Raw genomic sequence first — 22,361 nt, 5'->3', positions numbered from 1 at the left:
CACATTTAATTCAAAATGCCTACAGCTTGCAAAATAAATACAAATGACTATAAAAATATGGTTTCTTTTCAGGACAAGGATTATCCTGACTTTCAAGAATGCCTGAATTGCTTTGCCTTGCTTTTCTGGTTGGTTATTAAGTTTCACCATCCAATTATTTAAAATCTACAGGAATGCAAGTTTCACCATGGCACTGTTTGTGGAAATTTAAGTTACAGCCTTATTCTAAAATGTATTAAATAGTTTTTTTCGCGTTATACAATACCCCATAATGACAAAGCAAAAACAGACATTTTTGCAAATGTATTTAAAAAAAAATGGAAATATGACATTTAAATAACTATTCAGACCCTTTACTCAGGACGAGTCTTCTTGGGTATGACACTTCAAGCTTGGCACACCTGTATTTGTGGAGTTTCTCCAAATCTTCTCTGCAGATCCTCTCAAGCTCTGTCAGGTTGGATGGGGAGTCTCGCTGCACAGCTATTTTCAGGTTTCTCCAGAGATGTTAGATCGGGTTCAAGTCTGGGCTCTGGCTGGGCCACTTGTGGACATTTAGAGACTTGTCCCAAAGCCACTCCTGCGTTGTCTTGGCAGTGTGCTTAGGGTTGTTGTCCGGTTGGAAGATGAACCTTTGCCCCAGTCTGAGGTCCTGAGTTTTCTGGAGCAGGTTTTCATCAAGAATCTCTGTACTTTGCTCCGTTCATCTTTCCCTCGATCCTGACTAATCTCCCTGTCCCTGCTGCTAAAAAACATCCCCACAACATGATGCTGCCACTACCATGCTTCACTGTAGGGATGGTGCCAGGTTTCCTCAAGATGTGACGCATGACATTCAGGCCAAGAGTTCAATCTTGGTTTCATCAGTCCAGAGAATCTTATTTCTCCAAGCGGGCTGTCATGTGCCTTTTACTGGGGAGTGGCTTCCATCTGGCCACTCTACCATAAAGGTCAGACTATTTTTCGTCCTCCACCAAGTTTTGCAGTTGGCACTATGCATTCGGGCAGTTGGCGTTCTCCTGGCATCTGCCAAACCCAGATTTGTCCGTCAGACTGACAGATGTTGAAACGTGATTCACCACTTCAGAGAATGCTTTTCCACTGCTCCAGAGTCCAATGGAGGCGAGCTTTACACCATACATCGTTGTGCATGGGAGACGATGCTTGGCATTGCGCATGGTGATCTTAGGCTTGTGCGCGGCTGCTTGGCCATGGAAACCCATTTCATGAAGCTCCTGACGAACGGAGAGTTTGCTTCCAGAGGTAGTTTGGAACTCGGTCGTGACTCGGTCGTAATCTGATTACATTCAGGGCTCCCGAGTGGTGCAGTGGTCTAAGGCACTTAGTGCTAGAGGTGTCACTACAGACCCAGGGTTTGATTCCAGGCTGAATCACAATCGGCCGTGATTGGGAGTCCCATAGGGCGGCGCACAATTGGCCCAGCTTCGTCCGGGTTAGGATTTGGCTGTGGTAGGCCGTCATTGTAAATAATATTTTTTTTCTTAACTGACTTGCCTAGTTAAATAAAAATCCAAAATACTTTTAGATTTACTTTCCCCTTAAGAAGAATTAGAAAAATACCAACATTTATGTTACCAATTGAACAAAATCTATTGCAGGATAAATCAATATTAAAATGTACATAGCTGGCCATATATGGATGTTACATTTTACTTTATGGGTTGGTTAAAATGGCTTCTTCTAATCCATTGCTTTCTACTACATATAATAACACAATCAAATTCTATCTTTATATTAAAAACCAAAGTCTATCAGAATTACAGTCATTGCAATAAATGTTATACCCCTTGATCTTCAAGAATAGGATTTGTAGATATGGAAGTACAGATTAGCCAAATTGTTTAACCTGAGCATAACTGCAAAAACGAAGGACTTATTAGCCAGCCCTACTGTGTTGTTTATGATTTTGTTGTCATGGAGGAGGGATTGGGCTCATTGATTTGTGTTTAAAAATAAATGCTGCGCTCATGTAATGTCATGCTTTCAGCACTACTGAAAAGTGCTTTTGACATGTGAAAAATGAATGCCGTATGCTGCATTTGCTATGGGTTTATTGTTTACCTTTTTGTTGCTGACCCTTTATATCTTGATAATATGCAGCTGTTAAGAGGGCAAATCCACAGATGAAACAATAACAACCCCCCGACTCTGTTTTGGTTAAAAGCTGAGGGATAGGCCTGGAGAAATGTAACCACTCTCAGATTAATAGACAGAGCTAAGGATATACACTGCTCAAAAAAATCAAATGAACACTAAAATAACACATCCTAGATCTGAATGAATGAAATATTCTAATTAAATACTTTTTTCTTTACATAGTTGAATGTGCTGACAACAAAATCACGCAAAAATTATCAATGGAAATGAAATTTATCAATCCATGGAGGTCTGAATTTGGAGTCACACTCAAAATTAAAGTGGAAAACCACACTACAGGCTGATCCAACTTTGATGTAATGTCCTTAAAACAAGTCAAAATGAGGCTCAGTAGTGTGTGTGGCCTCCACGGGCCTGTATGACCTCCCTACAACGCCTGGGCATGCTCCTGATGAGGTGGAGGATGGTCTCCTGAGGGATCTCCTCCCAGACCTGGACTAAAGCATCCGCCAACTTCTGGACAGTCTGTGGTGCAACGTGGCGTTGGTGGATGGAGCGAGACATGATGTCCCAGATGTGCTCAATTGGATTCAGGTCTGGGGAACGGGTGGGCCAGTCCATAGCATCAATGCCTTCCTCTTGCAGGAACTGCTGACAATGAGGTCACATGAGGTCTAGCATTGTCTTGCATTATGAGGAACCCAGGGCCAACCACACCAGCATATGGTATCACAAGGGGTCTGAGGATCTCATCTCGGTACCTAATGGCAGTCAGGCTACCTCTGGCGAGCACATGGAGGGCTGTGCGGCCCCCCAAAGAAATGCCACCCCACACCATGACTGACCCATGCTGGAGGATGTTGCAGGCAGCAGAACGTTCTCCACGGCGTCTCCAGACTCTGTCACGTCGGTCACATGTGCTCAGTGTGAACCTGCTTTCATCTGTGAAGAGCACAGGGTGCCAGTGGCGAATTTCCCAATCTTGGTGTTCCCTGGCAAATGCCAAACGTCCTGCACGGTGTTGGGCTGTAAGCACAACCCCCACCTGTAGACGTCCCGCCCTCATATACCACCTGAACGGAGTCTGTTTCTGACCGTTTGAGCAGACACATGCACATTTGTGGCCTGCTGGAGATCATTGACCAAATTGACCAAATACTTATTTTCCACCATAATTTGCAAATAAATTCATTAGAAATCCTACAATGTGATCTTTTTCTCATTTTGTCTGTCATAGTTGAAGTGTACCTATGATAAAAAATTACAGGCCTCTCTCATCTTTTTAAGTGGGAGAACTTGCACAATTGGTGGCTGACTAAATACTTTTTTGCCCCACTGTACATCCACAGGTTCACCTCCAATTGACTCAAATGAACAATTAACCTACTTACTCAAGAAAACAAAAAAAAGAGACTGTTTGTATGCGGCGTTAACTCAATTTATTTTTTACATTGTTCGCAAACATTTCCGATATGTGACACGTATTAATGCCAAAATAACATGCAAAACAGGCAAGCCCCCCTGAAAATATATATTTATGTTTTTGCAAAAAATGTGGGTCTCAAAACAGGTGGGGCTCTGCCTTTCTCAATGGCATTGAAAAAAGTCAAAGATTTTTTTTTCTCACATGCGTTCCGAATTTAAAAGTAATCCTCAAAGTAATCTTCTTTGAAAGTATCTAATCTGATTACAATAGTTTTGCTGGTAATGTAACAGATTAGTTGTTTTTTTTGTAATCCCTTACATGTAACAGATTACATGTCATTTATGGTCGGGGGTTAACGGATTACATGACCCTCCCCCATTTTCCATCAGGTAACAATTATGTAAATTTCAACCACTCCCTAAAGGAAACATGAGTGTTGCCATTCATCACATACTCACAATCTGAAACCATAATGTGTGGACATCGTACAATCAGTGAGAACCTCACATCACTTGAATATATAGCTACTGTACACCGTGCAAATTGGTTGTTTGTCATGTCTTTGGTCACATTCATGTGGGTCAAACAAATTGGTTGACAATAGCGCCTCACGCAATGCAGGAAATCCCTGCAGGATGAGCAACTGTAGACAACTGCAGTCAAAACGTCATCTTTGATCACAATTTTTGTAAGGTTAATGCAGTCGACATGTAGGTCCAAGTTGGACAATTTTATCCCCAAAATAGGTGGTCACCACCTTTCAAAGTGATCCAGTTTGAAGCAGCCATTGAGATGAGAACATGAAAGACTGCACTCTGCCACACGGAGTATCTGCACATTTGCAAGTGTCACACAGCAGCTATGATACCAAAACAGCAGCGAAGTTGTCGCTCAACCCTCCTAGTTGTTGCAGATATTGACTCAGTTTGTCGTGCATCTAGGTATTCTCGCAATCTACCTTTAAACCTGACGCATTAAATGCCCCACAGTTGCAGGAATGGACATCCCCAAAATTGACACAACACATACATGGAGCCTAGCCTCCCACACATCTGTCCAACAGTGAAGCTAAATAGAAAACAATGTTTTTATAAAACTTGAAATTAAAATGTAGTGAAGTGGATCTAAAAACAATTCATCTTAATATAATAACCTCTAATCAGGGAATGATTTAGAAGGGGTGCAATTAAGTCAGGTAGATCAGAAAACCAGCAGGCTCAGGACCTTTTAGGTTAAGAGTTGAATACTCCCATCCTATATAATAGGACAGACATTCCTTAATTTTGCTTTCACCCATACTGTGTCATCAGTACAGCTGACAAGGAGAATAATTATGCACCCCACACAACACACAGTTCATGTTTTATTTGAAAAAGCTTAGAACTCAGTGCTTACATGCTTTTAGACATGGAAAACAAAAGCAGAATCTCTTGATTTGAACAGAAAAAGATTTTACATGTGGTAAATCAGAGAGACTCAGTAACAGCCCTCTGTGGGGACACTCAAATCAACTCAGACCCCCTAAACACTAGGCCCTAGTGGAGATCTGAGATGGTTGGATACATATGGTGGTAGCACCATCTTGCACATAGGTGGCTAGGGTGTAGGGGCTCGGAAGGGTTGATTTGGAATTAACAGTCTGCCCTCGGCTCCTCCAGGGCACCTGGAACTTGTAGTCTCTACACTGGCATAGTTAAAGTTCTTAGCTACTCAGAAAGAGATTTTTAAAGTTCATCTTTGCTCTGTGATAACTTTGTGGCATGCTGTTCCAAGAATTTACTAAATCCTTCTATGGTTCTATCCCCACCCTCAAATTTGATTGGGCTCTGCTTGCTGTTGCTAGGTGCAAAGTAGATGGTAGGGAAGCCCTCTGTTTTATAGCTGTCGTGAGGCACGTCATTAGCCGTGGCGTCCATTTTGGCAATGACCAAGTTCTTCTCGTTCTTGTATTTTTTGCCCAGGGCGGTGTAGTCGGGGTCCAGCTTCTTGCAATGACCGCACCACGGGGCGTAGAACTCTATCAGGACGTCTTTCTTGGTATCCATGACAATGTCGTCGAAGGTCTTTCCAACCACTACCGTCACAGGGCCTTTGTTGTTCTTGGGCACCGGCTGGGATTTGATGACGGGCTTCAGTTTGCCTACAGAGGGAGAGACAAGAATGGACACAGACATGGTGACGAATGGACACTAATGTATAGTCCATTACACGATATTGACTAAGACCTGTCACATACAGATGATATTTGGCTGGCTGCAGACAAGGTACTCAACTCAGGTTAATATGTAACTCAATACAACATCTTGTGGTTTAAAGTCGTGACATTTTATAACAATTGCTGTGAAGCTCACCTTTCTTAAAGGCCATGATGAATTCCCTCAGCACCTCAGAGTCAAACTCCTCAGGCTCCATGGCAAACTTCTTGCCACCATCTCCCAGAATCCCCACATTGACTTCCTCCCCACTGTCGCTGAGCCCCAGGCTCTTCAGCTCATCTGAATAGTCCTCCTCGTCAGCGATTGCAAAGGTGTATTCCGGGAAATCCTTGGCCACCTCCAGAACCTTGCTCCTCCAGAATTGGGTGGCTAGAACAGAAATAGAAGGGGTTATCAGACATGAGATGAGCTGCAATTAACACCGCCGGTCCTGGAGGAGAGCTACTGGTAGTGCAGGCTTTTGTTCCAGCTCTTCAGCATGTCAAGAAATGTATTATGGAAGCTACGCAGCTTTAGACAATATTCACACAATCTAGGAAATAAGGGGTTGAGGACACTTGCCTTTCCTGAAGTCGAAGCCGAAGTCCACACCGTAGTAGACAACGACCAGCGGTCTCTTAGTGTAGCGTTTAGCATCGTTGCTCTGTTTCCTGTGACCCACCAGTGGCAGGATGTGTTTCTTAAAAAAGTCCTGCACCTCAGACACCTCTGTGGAGTCCTGAAAAGGAGAGAGGCCAGGTTATGAGATCATACATTAAAACTTGCACAAATAATTTCAGCATTTTCTTAGGTCAGGAGAGCATGCTTCATTGAAGTCTACTTGAGGTTAGACAAACACACCTTGTGGACAGACTTACTTACTTTGATGGTGAGTGTGTGTGAAGCTTTCTCATACTTGGACCTGAACTTCTCAGGCTGCACCATGACGACCTGGCCGGGGGAGGCCTTGAGGAGCTTGGCCAAGTCTGAACTGAAGGTATGGAGGAACTTGAAGTCCTCTCTAAGAACATGACCTGGGAGGACAGATAGGAGGGGAACACAGTACTATCACTATTGATCCCCTTTAGAAAGCCTCACCAGGAGCACAGGAATTTCCTATACACCCTCAATACTAAACATATAGCATGCTATGTATAGTCACTCAGGGTTCGTACAGACCGTGGCAAGTCAAATTCAAGGACTGAAGTACTTTTTCAAGCACTAATATTTATTTTCAAGGACCATCAATTTTTAAAAGTTCATCGCCACAACCTTCTGGGGAACCTTACAAGTTCTACTCAATAATGTTGTTTTGTAGGGCTGTCCCAGACAAAAAAAAATTTTTATTTTTTTAAATAGGATGTCTTTTTAGGGAACTCCACGTTTGAAGAAAATCATCTATACTGTAGGTAGTCTACTGAGCTCATCTTATGCTTTAAGCACACTGATTAAATAATCAAGACACAAACGACAGGGAGCAAGAGATCAAGATAGCCTAACCAGAAGAATATATATTCTTCTGGTTAGGCTATATATATATATATATATATATATATATATAGCCTAACCAGAAGAATATATATTCTTCTGGTTAGGCTATATCTATATATATATATACACTCTTCTGGTTAGGCTATATCTATATATACACTCTTCTGGTTAGGCTATATATATATATACACTCTTCTGGTTAGGCTATATATATATATACACTCTTCTGGTTAGGCTATATATATATACACTCTTCTGGTTAGGCTATATATATATATACACTCTTCTGGTTAGGCTATATATATATATACATACTTCTGGTTAGGCTATATATATATATACACTTCTGGTTAGGCTATATATATATATACACTTCTGGTTAGGCTATATATATATATACACACTTCTGGTTAGGCTATATATATATATATATACACTTCTGGTTAGGCTATATATATATATATATACACTTCTGGTTAGGCTATATATATATATATATATATACACTCTTCTGGTTAGGCTATATATATATATACACTCTTCTGGTTAGGCTATATATATATATACACTTATATATATATATACACTCTTCTGGTTAGGCTATATATATATATATATATACACTCTTCTGGTTAGGCTATATATATATATATATATACACTCTTCTGGTTAGGCTATATATATATATATATATATATATATATATATATACACTCTTCTGGTTAGGCTATATATATACACTCTTCTGGTTAGGCTATATATATATACTCTTCTGGTTAGGCTATATATATATATATATATATATATATACACTCTTCTGGTTAGGCTAGGCTATATATATATATATACACTCTTCTGGTTAGGCTATATATATATATATATACACTCTTCTGGTTAGGCTATATATATATATACACTCTTCTGGTTATATATATATATATACACTCTTCTGGTTAGGCTATATATATATATACACTCTTCTGGTTAGGCTATATATATATATATATATATATATATATATATATATATATATATACACTCTTCTGGTTAGGCTCACTCTTCTGGTTAGGCTATATATATATATATATATACTCTTCTGGTTAGGCTATATATATATATATATATATATATATACACTCTTCTGGTTATATATATATATATATACACTCTTCTGGTTAGGCTATATATATATATATACACTCTTCTGGTTAGGCTATATATATATATATATACACTCTTCTGGTTAGGCTATATATATATATACACTCTTCTGGTTAGGCTATATATATATATATATATATATATATATATATATACACTCTTCTGGTTAGGCTATATATATATATACACTCTTCTGGTTAGGCTATATATATATATACACTCTTCTGGTTAGGCTATATATATATATACACTCTTCTGGTTAGGCTATATATATATATACACTCTTCTGGTTAGGCTATATATATATATACACTCTTCTGGTTAGGCTATATATATATATATATATATACACTCTTCTGGTTAGGCTATATATATATATATACACTCTTCTGGTTAGGCTATATATATATACACACTTCTGGTTAGGCTATATATATATATATATATACACACACTCTTCTGGTTAGGCTATATATATATATACACACTCTTCTGGTTAGGCTATATATATATATATATATATACACTCTTCTGGTTAGGCTATATATATATATACACTCTTCTGGTTAGGCTATATATATATATACACTCTTCTGGTTAGGCTATATATATATATATATACACTCCTGGTTAGGCTATATATATACACTCTTCTGGTTAGGCTATATATATATATATATATATATATATATATATATATATATATATATATATACACACACACACACACTTCTGGTTAGGCTATATATATATACACTCTTCTGGTTAGGCTATATATATATATATACACTCTTCTGGTTAGGCTATATATATATATATATATACTCTTCTGGTTAGGCTATATATATATATATACTCTTCTGGTTAGGCTATATATATTCTTCTGGTTAGGCTATATATATTCTTCTGGTTAGGATATATATATTCTTCTGGTTAGGCTATATATATTCTTCTGGTTAGGCTATATATATTCTTCTGGTTAGGCTATATATATTCTTCTGGTTAGGCTATATATATTCTTCTGGTTAGGCTATATATATTCTTCTGGTTAGGCTATATATATATTCTTCTGGTTAGGCTATATATATATATATATTCTTCTGGTTAGGCTATATATATATATTCTTCTGGTTAGGCTATATATATTCTTCTGGTTAGGATATATATATTCTTCTGGTTAGGATATATATATTCTTCTGGTTAGGATATATATATTCTTCTGGTTAGGAATATATATTCTTCTGGTTAGGATATATATTCTTCTGGTTAGAATATATATTCTTCTGGTTAGGATATATATATATTTATTTATTTAAAAAAAATAATAATAATATTACTGTTCCCGAACCTCTTTCAGCAGGCCTTGGCAGATTCTGCCAGTAAAGCTTCTGAAGTTACCAGTAGGTAATGGCTACATGGGTCATCAAACTTCTCAATTTAGAATGCTAATTTATCTTACCATTTCTACCAAACTGCATGCCAGTTATGATTGTCATATGCACATTTCCATGGAACAGTTACATTTCATATACACTGCTCAAAAAAATAAAGGGAACACTTAAACACCACAATGTGACTTCAAGTCAATCACACTTCTGTGAAATCAAACTGTCCACTTAGAAAGCAACACTGATTGACAATAAATTTCACATGCTGTTGTGCAAATGGAATAGACAACAGGTGGAAATTATAGGCAATTAGCAAGAGACACCCAATAAAGGATTGGTTCTGCAGGTGGTGACAACAGACCACTTCTCAGTTCCTATGCTTCCTGGCTGATGTTTTGGTCACTTTTGAATGCTGGCGGTGCTTTCACTCTAGTGGTAGCATGAGACGGAGTCTACAACCCACACAAGTGGCTCAGGTAGTGCAGCTCATCCAGGATGGCACATCAATGCGAGCTGTGGCAAGGTTTGCTGTGTGTCAGCATAGTGTCCAGAGCATGGAGGTGCTACCAGGAGACAGGCCAGTACGTCAGGAGACGTGGCGGAGGCCGTAGGAGGGCAACAACCCAGCAGCAGGACCGCTACCTCAGCCTTTGTGCAAGGAGGAGCAGGAGGAGCACTGCCAGAGACCTGCAAAATGACCTCCAGCAGGCCACAAATGTGCATGTGTCTGCTCAAACGGTCAGAAACAGACTCCATGAGGGTGGTATGAGGGCCCGACGTCCACAGGTGGGGGTTGTACTTACAGCCCAACACCGTGCAGGACGTTTAGCAAATTCGCCACTGGCGCCCTGTGCTCTTCAGATGAAAGCAGGTTCACACTGAGCACATGTGACAGAGTCTGGAGACGCTGTGGAGAACGTTCTGCTGCCTGCAACATCCTCTCCCGCATGACTGGTTTAGCGGTGGGTCAGTTATGGTGTGGGGTGGCATTTCTCCATGTGCTCTCCAGAGGTAGCCTGACTGCCATTAGGTACCGAGATGAGATCCTCAGACCCCTTGTGAGACCATATGCTGGTGCGGTTGGCCCTGGGTTCCTCATAATGCAAGACAATGCTAGACCTCATGTGGCTGGAGTGTGTCAGCAGTTCCTGCAAGAGGAAGGCATTGATGCTATGGACTGTCCCACACGTTCTCCAGACCTGAATCCAATTGAGCACATCATGTCTCACTCCATCCACCAACTCCATGTTGCACCACAGACTGTCCAGAAGTTGGCGGATGCTTTAGTCCAGGTCTGGGAGATCCCGCAGGAGACCATCCGCCACCTCATCAGGAGCATGCCCAGGCGTTGTAGGGAGGTCATACAGGCACGTGGAGGCCACACACACTACTGAGCCTCATTTTGACTTGTTTTAAGGACATTACATCAAAGTTGGATCAGCCCGTAGTGTGGTTTTCCACTCATTTTGAGTGTGACTCCAAATCCAGACCGCCATGGGTTGATAAATTTGATTTCCATTGATAATTTGTGTGATTTTGTTGTCAGCACATTCAACTATGTAAAGAAAAAAAGTATTTAATAAGAATATTTCATTCATTCAGATCTAGGATGTGTTATTTTAGTGTTCCCTTTATTTTTTTGAGCAGTGTATAATAAAGTCTTCGTATCTGAAAATCATCATGTGGTAATCAAAATTCTAAAAGTAAGTTCTATTGCAAACAATGTAAAAATTGCCTCCAGAAAGCCAACAAATAAAAACCGTGTAGCCTGCAGGTAGAAAATACCCTGATAAAAATAAATATCCTATGAATCACATTGGCTACGCATGGCCTGTCTACAAGGAACTTTAAACATTGTATCAACTAGGTCCAGCCTGAAGCTGGTGCTAGCAAACTTGCAATATTGTATAGAATATTCTGGGCAGTCAGAGTTTCCTGTACCAGTGAGCTCTGGACTAACATAGCACAAAATAGGCTATTTGTGCAAGGGATAAGAAGTGATCAGGTAGGCCTATTCTATTACTTTTCCACCGGATCAGAGCATGACATTGCCTGCCTGCTCGCCCCTCCCGCCATTGTGCTGAGTGTTATCAAAAGAGCTGGAACATTTTTACAAATTGACAATCATTCCTCAACGTAGTCTTTCTCAATACATGTAAAAACAGATTTTGATTATGTGCCGTTTGAGGTGAAGAAAAATGTGAGAATTCACCATCACTGTGGAGCTTAAGACAATCAGAAATACTCAGATGTGCAAGTTTATTGGCCTACACTTTACATGCAGGCCAGGTAGCCTAGGCCTACTTCTATGGGTAATCTGGTGCGCGTCCTTACGCAACATTGACAAGAGCGCTCCAACCAAACACTGAAATGGTATGAAAACTTGTTCCTTTCAAGTGTAGCCTAGGTTGTGCAGTCCGCAAACGAAGTGTCCACTCAGACAATGAGAATGGTAAAAAATGAATAATTGAATACATTAGCAAATTACTGTAACCAAACAAACATTGTAGTTTACCATTAATTTCTCATCTACTGGTGAGCCATCCTCACAGCCTCTGCAATGTATTAGTCCACTGAGACAGGCATTAATCACAGGTGTCTCCTTTTATTTTTTATATATATGCAGACCTTGACTTTTTCCACATTTTGTTCAATTAAAGCCTTATTCTAAAACAGATTAAATAAAAGTACCAACTTGAGAAAATGTCAGATTTTCAAGGTATTCCAGTACCAAATTCAAGTACTTGAAGCGCCTTGTGTGCACCCTGCACTGTGTACACCAAAATTATTGTTAATTAAATTATTGAATACTTACAGGCCTCTAGGTAGAGGTCGTAGGTCGTATCCTGCTCCGATGAAAACACACCCACTATGACAGCGTCGTCACCATCTTTGATAAACTCTGACACCTGTTTCACCATCTGCACCTGCTTGGAGGGAGGCCCTGCCTGCTCGCTCATATAGTCAACAATTCCTACACAGAGAGAACACAGAATAGTTAGAACACTTGGCTATATCATTACAATGGGACACATCCTAAAATCCATAATGTTAGCAGATATATTTAGTTATTGGGTAGTGTCTGAAAGTCTGAAGTTTGGACATACCACTCTTCTCTCTGGGTCCGTTGTAGTCGAAGGCCTTCCCCTTCCTGAAGATCTTGAGGGTGGGGTACCCCGACACCCCGAAACGGATGGCAATGTCCTTCTCCTGGGTGGCGTCTACCTTGGCCAGGGGGATGGGAGGAGAGCGCTGGCTCAGGTCCTTGGCTGCCTTCTCATACTCTGGAGCCAGCTGCTTACAGTGGCCACACCTGGAGGGACAGTTAAAACAGCACCATAACGCTTCGTTAGGCAGGAACAGTCATGAAGCTTCATATAAAGCTATTTTATCACCTCCATTCCTTTACTAGATAGAAAACACAAAGGAAGTGATATATTTCATGCGTCAGACCAGTGCAGATGAAGAGGAGACAAGGACATGAAGTGACTAGATCATTGAGATGCATCCTAAACGTTGTCTGGAGGTGAACTGACTGACCATGGGGCGTAGAACTCCACCAGGATGATGTCAGCGTTGTTGACCACATCGTCAAAGCTGTCCTTGGTCAGCACCAGGGTTGCCTCAGGAGGGGGCTTCCAGTCTGGCTGGGCCACCTCCTTCACTCGAGCCACAATGACTGAAACACAATCACAGTTATAACATTACCAATGCTACTGAAGTGAAACTAAGATAGAAGCCTGTGTACCAGTCTGTTTCCGCTTTAGTCAAACAAGGCCAAGATGTACTAGCGTAGTCAAATATAGAAACAGAGACAGCCAGGCTACCAGCTCAGTCTTGTTAGTGGTTGTCCTACCCTGCTCATTCTTGGCACCATCATACTCCACAGGCTCCCCCTTCTTCATGATCTTGAAGGTGGGATATCCCGACACCTCAAATCTACTTGCTAAGGAACTGGACTTGGTCGCATCCACCTTAGCCACAGGGATAGGGGGGTCATTCTCTTTCAGACTCTGGGCGATCTTCTCATACTCAGAAGCAAACTGCTTACAGTGGCCACACCTGGGAGAGGGGAGGAGAACAGATTAGAGAAGTGTCAATCAAGGGGAAAATTATTTCTTGGGTGCATATATCCCATGCATTTGAGATGAAGGCCTTCCGGTTCTCACACTGCATTATCGGCTACCAAGAGCTGCACAATAGATGTGGATGGACACGTCGCCAATGACTGACAAATATTGACAACTCTCCCTTTACGCAAACTTACCATGGGGCATAGAACTCTACCAGCACAGTGTCCTTGCCCTCCATGAACGTGTCAAAGTTGTTGTCGGTCAGGACCAACACTCCGTTCTCATCCTTCACCTCTGTTCCATCATCTTCGTCATCCTCTTCATCGTCACTGTCATCAACCTCATAGACTTCTGCTACACCTGCAAACATCATTGATAACACTGAAATCAACAGAACATCTAGCAACAAATCAGGACAGCACAGTTGGGTTTGCGTTGCAAAAAAACCTAGCTCTCAAACCCAGGGGGAGCTTACAGCAGGCCCACCTTTTGGGTTCTCAGCTGAAAGCATGGAACATACAATGATCAAAAATAAATGCAACATGCAACAATTTCTAAGATTTTACTGAGTTTGAGTTCCTTCTACTGTATGAACTGTAAATTGAAATAAATTCATTAGGCCCTAATCTATGGATTTCACATGACTGGGAATATAGATATGCATCTGTTGGTCACAGATCCCTTAAAAAAATGGCATGGTGGATCATAAAACCAGTCAGTATCTGGTGTGACCATTTCAGGATCTCATCACAGTATCTGTGCACTCAAATTGCCATTGATAAAATGCAATTGTTGTCCATTGCTTATGCCTGCCCATACCATAACCCCACCGTGGGACACTGTTCACAACATCAGCAAACTTCTCACCCACACAACACCATACACGCTGTCTGCATTCTGCCCATTACAGTTGAAACCGTAATTCATCTGTGAAAAGCACACTTCTCCAGCATGCCAGTGGCCATCAAAGGTGAGCATTTGCACACTGAAGTCAGTTACAATGCCGAACTGCAGTCAGGTCAAGACCCTGGTGAGGACGACGAGCACATAGATGTGCTTCCCTGAGACGGTTTCTGACAGTTTGTGCAGAAATTCTTTGGTTGTGCAAACCCACAGTTGTATCAGCTGTCCGGATTGCTTGCCAGACGATCCCACACATGAAGAAGCCAGCTGTGGTCCTGGGCTGGCATGGTTACACATGTTCTGCAGTTTGGACATACTGCCAAATTCTCTCAAATGTTGGAAGCGGCTTATTGAAGAGAATTTAACATTAAATTATCTGGCAACAACTCTCGTGAAATTCCTGCAGTCAGCATGCCAAATCGCACACTCCCTCAACTTGAGACATCTGTGGCATTGTGTTGTGTGACAAAACTGCACATTTTAGAGTGGCCTTTTATTTTCCCCCGCACAAGGTGCACCTGTGTATTGATATACCACACCTGTCCGGTGGATGGATTACACTGAGTACAGTAATTGTATCTTCAGTATTAGAAATGTTTGCCATTCCTATAGCAGTTAAGTTCCAAATCTTTCCAAACTGTATCGCGTGCAAGGTGTATTTGCGTTTAAACTGAACATTTGTGCAGCGTCGGGGCACTTTCCTCACAAGGTTAAATAAATGGGATGTCCAATGACCCAATGTTATGCAATTAGTCATGATAAGAGCTAAACAAAACCACGCTGTAACGTTACGGAGTATGCACAACATTCTATAAAAGCTAGCCAGCAGTTAATAATTAGCTAGCTAGTCACCCAACTAGCTCGCGAATACGAGCTGACTGGCTAATTATAACGACAGAAGAAGCCAGCTAGCTAGCGTGTACACGAACTGGCAAACTTAATTCATTACTAGTTAACGTTAGCTAACTACTTACCATCTTCTTCACATTGGATAACAGTGGCAAAGTGGGCAACGCCAAGCAAGACAATTAGCAGCAGCGTTATCTTTCTCATTGTCAGGTTTTCCAATGGGATGCTAGCCGTGTAACGAGTGAGACTTCTCCCTTTCAGCTAGTAACTGATGAATATAATCACATGGGTCTATTATTAGCAATCTCTGTAGCGCTTGATCATTCCTGAAGTGAAGTTAAACTGATCTTTGGCTTGTGGTTTCATACAAACTTGAAAGACTTCAGAAATCACGCTCCCCACCTCCCGAAATTGAATTTGTCTGACTTGCCACGTTCTAATTGGCTGTCATCGTCGGTTTTCCTCCAATTGCGTACCGCCACTTAATTCCTGGATCCTGTACGTTCGAGGGTGCCATTGGATAGTTTACCAATTATTGTAATTTCATTGGACTGAATAGACTACTGTTTTTCAACAGTGAGTGAACAGTAAAACAAGAAAAAGTTGTACTAGTACTTTTGATATCAACAGGATCATGAAGAGGTTTATTTATTTATTGTGCAAGGACGTCTCTGGATTGCTGCAACAATGCAACTGTCCTGTAAACATATTAGCCATGTTGTAATGTTCATTCTTTCAAGAAACAGTGTGCCCTCCCCTCACCCTATCCTGCACACCATTTATTTGAGAATTTATTTTACACACCATTTATTTATTTTTTTTACAACCAGGGCAGATTGTTTATTTAATGTTTTTGAAAATAGACATGGTGACACAAGCAGTGGCCTACTGAATACTTGTAATTAAGCCTGATTCCCTCCACACAGAGTATATAAACATAATTTTTTCACAATATCCCTATTGAATAGCATATTGATGAAGATAATTCATTTTTCATTCATTCATTCATTAGACTCGACATACAGTGTCAACCCCAGCACTGTCTGACTGTCCCTAGGAATCCCTCCTCTTCTGGCTCAGTCTCCGGGCTCCCATGGACCATAACCTCCACCACAGCAATGTGTGGCCCTCCATGGCCCTCCATCACCCCAGAAGCAGTGGTATATCTGGAGCTGGGCCCCTCTACTGTAGCCCATTGGGTGTTTCTGGGACTTCTGTGGCTCTTCTTACCAGACCGGCCGACAGTGGTCCAGTGGCTGATCTGATTCTCCAGAACCACAGTCTTAACCAGCTGATTATCTATCCAGCCTGTTAGGCTCTGGATCTGAGGCATGTTGTCCCATGTCCGAGCCTCAGCTAGGTGCACCAAATCTGGGGAGGAGAGGTAGCTTGGCCCCCCTATGGAGGTGGAGATCTGGAGGTTTCTGTCTGATGGGTGCTCTCGGGAGATCCACCCTGGTGCTCCACTATGCAGGGGACTGACGGATGGCCCAATCCTACTTGAGAGTCCCCCAGCTGGGGCTGGGGTCTGCCTCCTCTGGCCTGACTGCTGCAGATGGTGGAGGGTCTCCAACTCGAGCTGAGACCTGGGATGGAGACCTGGTTAACAACCCAGGCCATCTGAGTGACTTAGGGCTATGCTAGCTAACTGAGCTAAAGACCAAACATAAACTCAAATAATAAGGTAGTCACTGGGCGAACATAGTTCAGTGAATCACCTCTGCCATTCTATGGCAGGCTTATGCTGTTTTTGATGTGAATTATATTTAGTTGTGGTTTTACCTGTAGTGGTGTGCGTCAGGTGAGTGTTCCCTGGAGGTCAGTGGGAGGTTGGTGATGTCAGGGGGATCATTGAGAAGTGTTTCTTCAGTCACGTGTGCTGTTTCACTGGCAGCAGAGCGCTACAAAAGAAACGCACACCCTTAAAACTGTGCTGGAATCAGGGACAGCTCATGAGATGGTGGTCAGTTCAAATTGAAAGTGGGACATGTCTAAGTAACTCCACCTAGATTGCTTCACAGAGGCTTTCATATTCAAAGGTTATGCCTAAATCATATATACACTGGCAGGTTGGTTCAGACAGTGTGGGTGTGCCCACCTGTGAGGCCAGGCTGGAGGGGCTCTGGGTGGGGGAGAAGATATCTTTAGGATGTAGGGTGTGGTGCAGACTGTTAGAGAAGGCATTTAGTCTAAACTGCAGCTCATCCACCAGGCTCTCAAATTCCTCCAGGTAAAAACTCTGAGGAGAAAAAATATATATCAGCCAGTTAACCCCTTCCATACCTCAATCTAAACCACAAGGTTGTTCTCTGCTTTCATTGACAGTCAAAGCAAAGTAGTCCTATATTCAAAACTATCTTTCGGACATTAGCATGGAGGTCAAAGGTCACTCACTCTCCTGTGGGCATGGCTATCTGTCCATCTCTGTCTGCGTTGGCCAATGAGCACAGCTGCCCGACCCCTGACGTAGCCAACCACGTCACAGAGAGTCAGTAGGCACCTCCTCCTACCAGCTAGTTTAGCAGCTCTCACTAACGAGGAGACGATTCCAGTCAACTAGAGACAGACAGACAGACAGACAGACAGACAGACAAACAGACAGACAGACAGACAGACAGACAGACAGGAGCAGAGGGTTTACAGCAGACAGATGTAGCTTGCTAGGGCTGGATAAAGCAACAACAAAGTACAGGGTGATGTATACACACAGTACTGTAGGGTAGACTACGTGTATGTTTGTTGTCTCTGGATCGCCTTGGAAACTAGTTGATTTATGTCAAGGATTTTATCAAACACAAATGTTTAAAAACAGTATTATAAAAAGTGTTTAAAAACAGTGTTATAAAAAGTGTTTAAAAACAGTATTATAAAAAGTGTTTAAAAACTGTCACGACTTCCGCCGAAGTCAGCTCCTCTCCTTGTTCGGGTGGCGTTCAGCGTATTTATTCCTCTGTTCCCCCTCATGTTTTTGTGTAAGATTGTTTGTGTTACGTGTTTGTTGTTGACGCGCCAGACTGGTTTGTTTTTCCCGTGGTATTTCACGATGATGTTTATTGTTAAACATAATTCTTGTGACTGTTTTTGCGCATTTTGCACTTTTGCTCACAAATCTCTGCTCTCCTGCACCGGACTTCGCTACCAGTACACACACACCTTACAAAAACAGTATTATAAAAAGTGTTTCAAAAAGTTTAATGAGTACCACTGCTGTCGAGGCCACAGTGAGGGTGAGACAGAGAGCTCCATGGTAGAAAGACAAAGACAGGCTGTTGGGGCTGTGGAGCTGGTGGGGCTGAGAGGCCACGGGCAGGGAGGGGGCCCGGGAGCCCAGTTGGCCCCTGGAGAGAGACAGGAGTGTGAAGACGGAGTGGGGTAGGGAGCTGGACCCCCAGGACCTCCTCAGGAGCAGCAGGTTTCCCACAGAGGACAGAGCCACCAACAGGACAACTCCTGACAGCTGGGGACGGAATAGAAACGGTATAAACATCAGGACACACTCTAGAAACAAAGTGTGAATTTTAACCAATTAACTTTTACCTGAAGTACTGAACTGTTACTTGAAACTTCTTTAAAAAACATTTAAATTAGGATTATTATATTTTAAATAGTTTCCATGCGGACTGTTTGTAGTTAAGGTAGAAGGTGAAAGGTTGCAGTGTCTGTGGGTTGTTTACCATTGGCCAGAGAAGTCTGGAGAAGGCAAGTCTGAGTAGAGTCACTGAGGCGGCCATGGTTCTGTTAACCCCCGACAAACACATACACCGCACCACCAGGAGGAAGAGCAGTATGCCACGCAGTGTATGGGTGTGCTGGAGATACAGAGGACTCATCATCATCATCATCATCATCATCATCATCATCATACACACATACACCTCACTCTCTCCCATTCTCACCTGTTCCCAGGTAGACAGTAAGCTGACATCCACATGCATCCTGAAGTCGTGTCGCTGCAGCAGGTCAACGACCTCCAGAGTCAGAATGGACTGATAGATGTAGTAGATGTAGTACACCAGGGTTACCAGGAGTATACTAGCCTGGAGGGAGACAGAGAGGTGTTACCAGGAGTATACTGGCCTGGAGGGAGACAGAGAGGTGTTACCAGGAGTATACTAGCCTGGAGGGAGACAGAGAGGTGTTACCAGGAGTATACTAGCCTGGATGGAGACAGAGAGGTGTTACCAGGAGTATACTAGCCTGGAGGGAGACAGAGAGGTGTTACCAGGAGTATACTAGCCTGGAGTAAGACAGAGAGGTGTTACCAGGAGTATACTAGCCTGGGGGGAGACAGAGAGGTGTTACCAGGAGTATACTGACCTGGAGGGAGACAGAGAAGTGTTACCAGGAGTATACTAGCCTGGAGGGAGACAGAGAGGTGTTACCAGGAGTATACTGACCTGGAGGGAGACAGAGAGAATGGTTACCAGGATTATACTGGCCTGGAGGGAGACAGAGAGGTGTTACCAGGAGTATACTGGCCTGGAGGGAGACAGAGAGAAGTGTTACCAGGAGTATACTGGCCTCGAGGGAGACAGAGAGGTGTTACCAGGAGTATACTAGCCTGGAGGGAGACAGAGAGGTGTTACCAGGAGTATACTAGCCTGGAGGGAGACAGAGAGGTGTTACCAGGAGTATACTAGCCTGGAGGGAGACAGAGAGGTGTTACCAGGAGTATACTAGCCTGGATGGAGACAGAGAGAAGTGTTACCAGGAGTATACTGGCCTGGAGGGAGACAGAGAGAAGTGTTACCAGGAGTATACTGGCCTGGAGGGAGACAGAGAGAAGTGTTACCAGGAGTATACTGGCCTGGAGGGAGACAGAGAGAAGTGTTACCAGGAGTACACTGGCCTGGAGGGAGACAGAGAGGAGGGTTACCAGGAGTATACTGACCTGGAGGGAGACAGAGAGAAGTGTTACCAGGAGTATACTGACCTGGAGGGAGACAGAGAGAAGTGTTACCAGGAGTATACTGGCCTGGAGGGAGACAGAGAGGAGGGTTACCAGGATTATACTGACCTGGAGGAAGACAGAGAGGTGTTACCAGGAGTATACTGGCCTGGAGGGAGACAGAGAGGAGGGTTACCAGGATTATACTGACCTGGAGGGAGACAGAGAGAAGGGCAAACTGACCTATTATTGCTAAACAAACAGAAAGAAAATTCCTACTGAGAGAAATGTTTGTAGGGTATAAAGTTCAGTGTGGTTTGCTTAGTACTGAGTATGAAGAGGCTAGCTTGAGCTACAGAACTCAGACAACTACAGTGAGCAAACCCAGATTTACAGAGAATGTATTGCTGTATATACTGTATGAGAGAAGGGAGGGGGTTCTCTCTCACCTGGAGCCAACTCTGGGGGTCTCTCAAGTATCCCAGCATGCCTTTCTCTCCAGCAGAACAGATCTGCAGGACGAGCTGGACCAGAGAGACGAGGAGGAAAAGGAGCTGGAGAGGAGAGATGAAGGCAAACAAAGCTACAGCTCATATTCACCTTCAGATATCATTGGCCTTCATGTCTGAGATAAGACTAATAGAATGGGCCTTTGTTTTAGCTCAGCTCACAATTCACTGCTCACAGTTCACTTCTCACTGCTTGTTGCTAGTAGTCCTGTGTGACAGTGGATGGAAGACCAGACCCTATCTGACTGAATGTGGGGGGTTGTCGTGGAGGGAAGAGATCAGGGGTGGGAAAACTCCTGCGTGTGAGCCCATTCAATCCGGGCCGCAGGAGGTTTGAGTAAACACATAATATACAGTACCAGTCAAAAGTTTGGACAACCCTACTCATTCAAGGATTTTTCTTTATTTTTAGTATTTTCTACATTATAGAATAATAATGAAGACATCAACACGATGAAATAACACATATGGAATCATGTAGTAACCAAAGAAGTGTTAAACAATTCAAAATATATTTAATATTTGAGATTATTCCAAGTAGCCACCCTTAGCCTTGATGACAGCTTTGCACACTCATGAGGTGTTGGAACGCATTTCAATTAACAGGTGTGCCTCGTTAAAAGTTAATATGCGGACTTTCTTTCCTTCTTAATGCGTTTGAGCCAATCAGTTGTGTTGTGACATGGTAGGGGTGGTACACAGAAGATAGCCCTATTTGGTAAAAGACCAAGTCCATGTTATGGCAAAAACAGCTCAAATAAGCAAAGAGAAACAACAGTCCATCTTTACTTTAAGGCATGAATGTCAGTCAATGTGGAAAATTTCAAGAACTTTTAAAGTTTCTTCAAGTGCAGAAAAAAAACAAACATCAAGCGCTATGATGAAACTGTCTCTCATGAGGACCGTCACAGGAAAGGTAAACCCAGAGTTACCTCTGCTGCAGAGGATAAGTTCATTAGAGTTAAGTGCACCTTAGATTGCAGCCCAAATAAATGCCTCACAGAGTTCAAGTAACAGACACATCTCAACATCAACTGTTCAGAGGAGATTGTGGGAATCAGGCCTTCATGGCTGAATGGCTGCAAAGAAACCACTACTAAAAGGACAGCAACAAGAAGAGACTTGCTTGGGGTAAGAAACATGAGCAATGGACATTAGGCCGGTGGAAATCTGTTCTTCGGTCTGATTAGTTCAAATTTGAGATTCTTCGTTCCAACCGCCGTGTCTTTGTGAGACTCAGAGTAGGTGAACGGATGATCTCTGCATGTGTGGTTCCAACCACCGTGTCTTTGTGAGACTCAGAGTAGGTGAACGGATGATCTCTGCATGTGTGGTTCCCACCGTAAAGCATGGAGGAGGA

General features: G+C 42.4%; 2 protein-coding genes across 2 annotated transcripts in view; both read right to left on the bottom strand.

The window, feature by feature from the left end:
• Nucleotides 1-4,894: 4,894 nt before the first annotated feature.
• pdia4 (protein disulfide isomerase family A, member 4) lies at nt 4,895-16,019 on the bottom strand. Its single transcript, XM_029626504.2, has 10 exons — nt 15,730-16,019; nt 14,047-14,212; nt 13,636-13,841; nt 13,320-13,458; nt 12,887-13,092; nt 12,595-12,753; nt 6,622-6,773; nt 6,322-6,478; nt 5,896-6,129; nt 4,895-5,684 (listed from the first exon to the last, which is right to left on the bottom strand). Exons 1-10 carry the CDS (start codon nt 15,806-15,808, stop codon nt 5,269-5,271), a joined length of 1,914 nt encoding a protein of 637 aa, XP_029482364.2. The 5' UTR covers nt 15,809-16,019; the 3' UTR covers nt 4,895-5,268.
• Nucleotides 16,020-16,258: 239 nt separating this feature from the next.
• Nucleotides 16,259-22,361, bottom strand: part of LOC115104503 (polycystin-1-like protein 1) — a 37,585-nt gene continuing 31,482 nt past the window's right edge. The window contains exons 44-51 of the mRNA XM_065006796.1: nt 20,942-21,046; nt 19,501-19,641; nt 19,279-19,413; nt 18,807-19,061; nt 17,999-18,160; nt 17,703-17,843; nt 17,387-17,505; nt 16,259-17,190 (exon numbers count right to left, since the gene is read on the bottom strand). Coding sequence (XP_064862868.1) covers nt 16,632-17,190; nt 17,387-17,505; nt 17,703-17,843; nt 17,999-18,160; nt 18,807-19,061; nt 19,279-19,413; nt 19,501-19,641; nt 20,942-21,046 — 1,617 coding nt within the window. The 3' untranslated portion in view covers nt 16,259-16,631. The remainder of the gene's footprint in view (nt 17,191-17,386; nt 17,506-17,702; nt 17,844-17,998; nt 18,161-18,806; nt 19,062-19,278; nt 19,414-19,500; nt 19,642-20,941; nt 21,047-22,361) is intronic.

This window comes from Oncorhynchus nerka, linkage group LG22, assembly GCF_034236695.1.
Source record: "Oncorhynchus nerka isolate Pitt River linkage group LG22, Oner_Uvic_2.0, whole genome shotgun sequence".
NCBI lineage: Eukaryota > Metazoa > Chordata > Actinopteri > Salmoniformes > Salmonidae > Oncorhynchus > Oncorhynchus nerka.
Note: the sequence above shows the minus strand (reverse complement) of the source record. Positions and strands in the feature narration are given on the sequence as shown.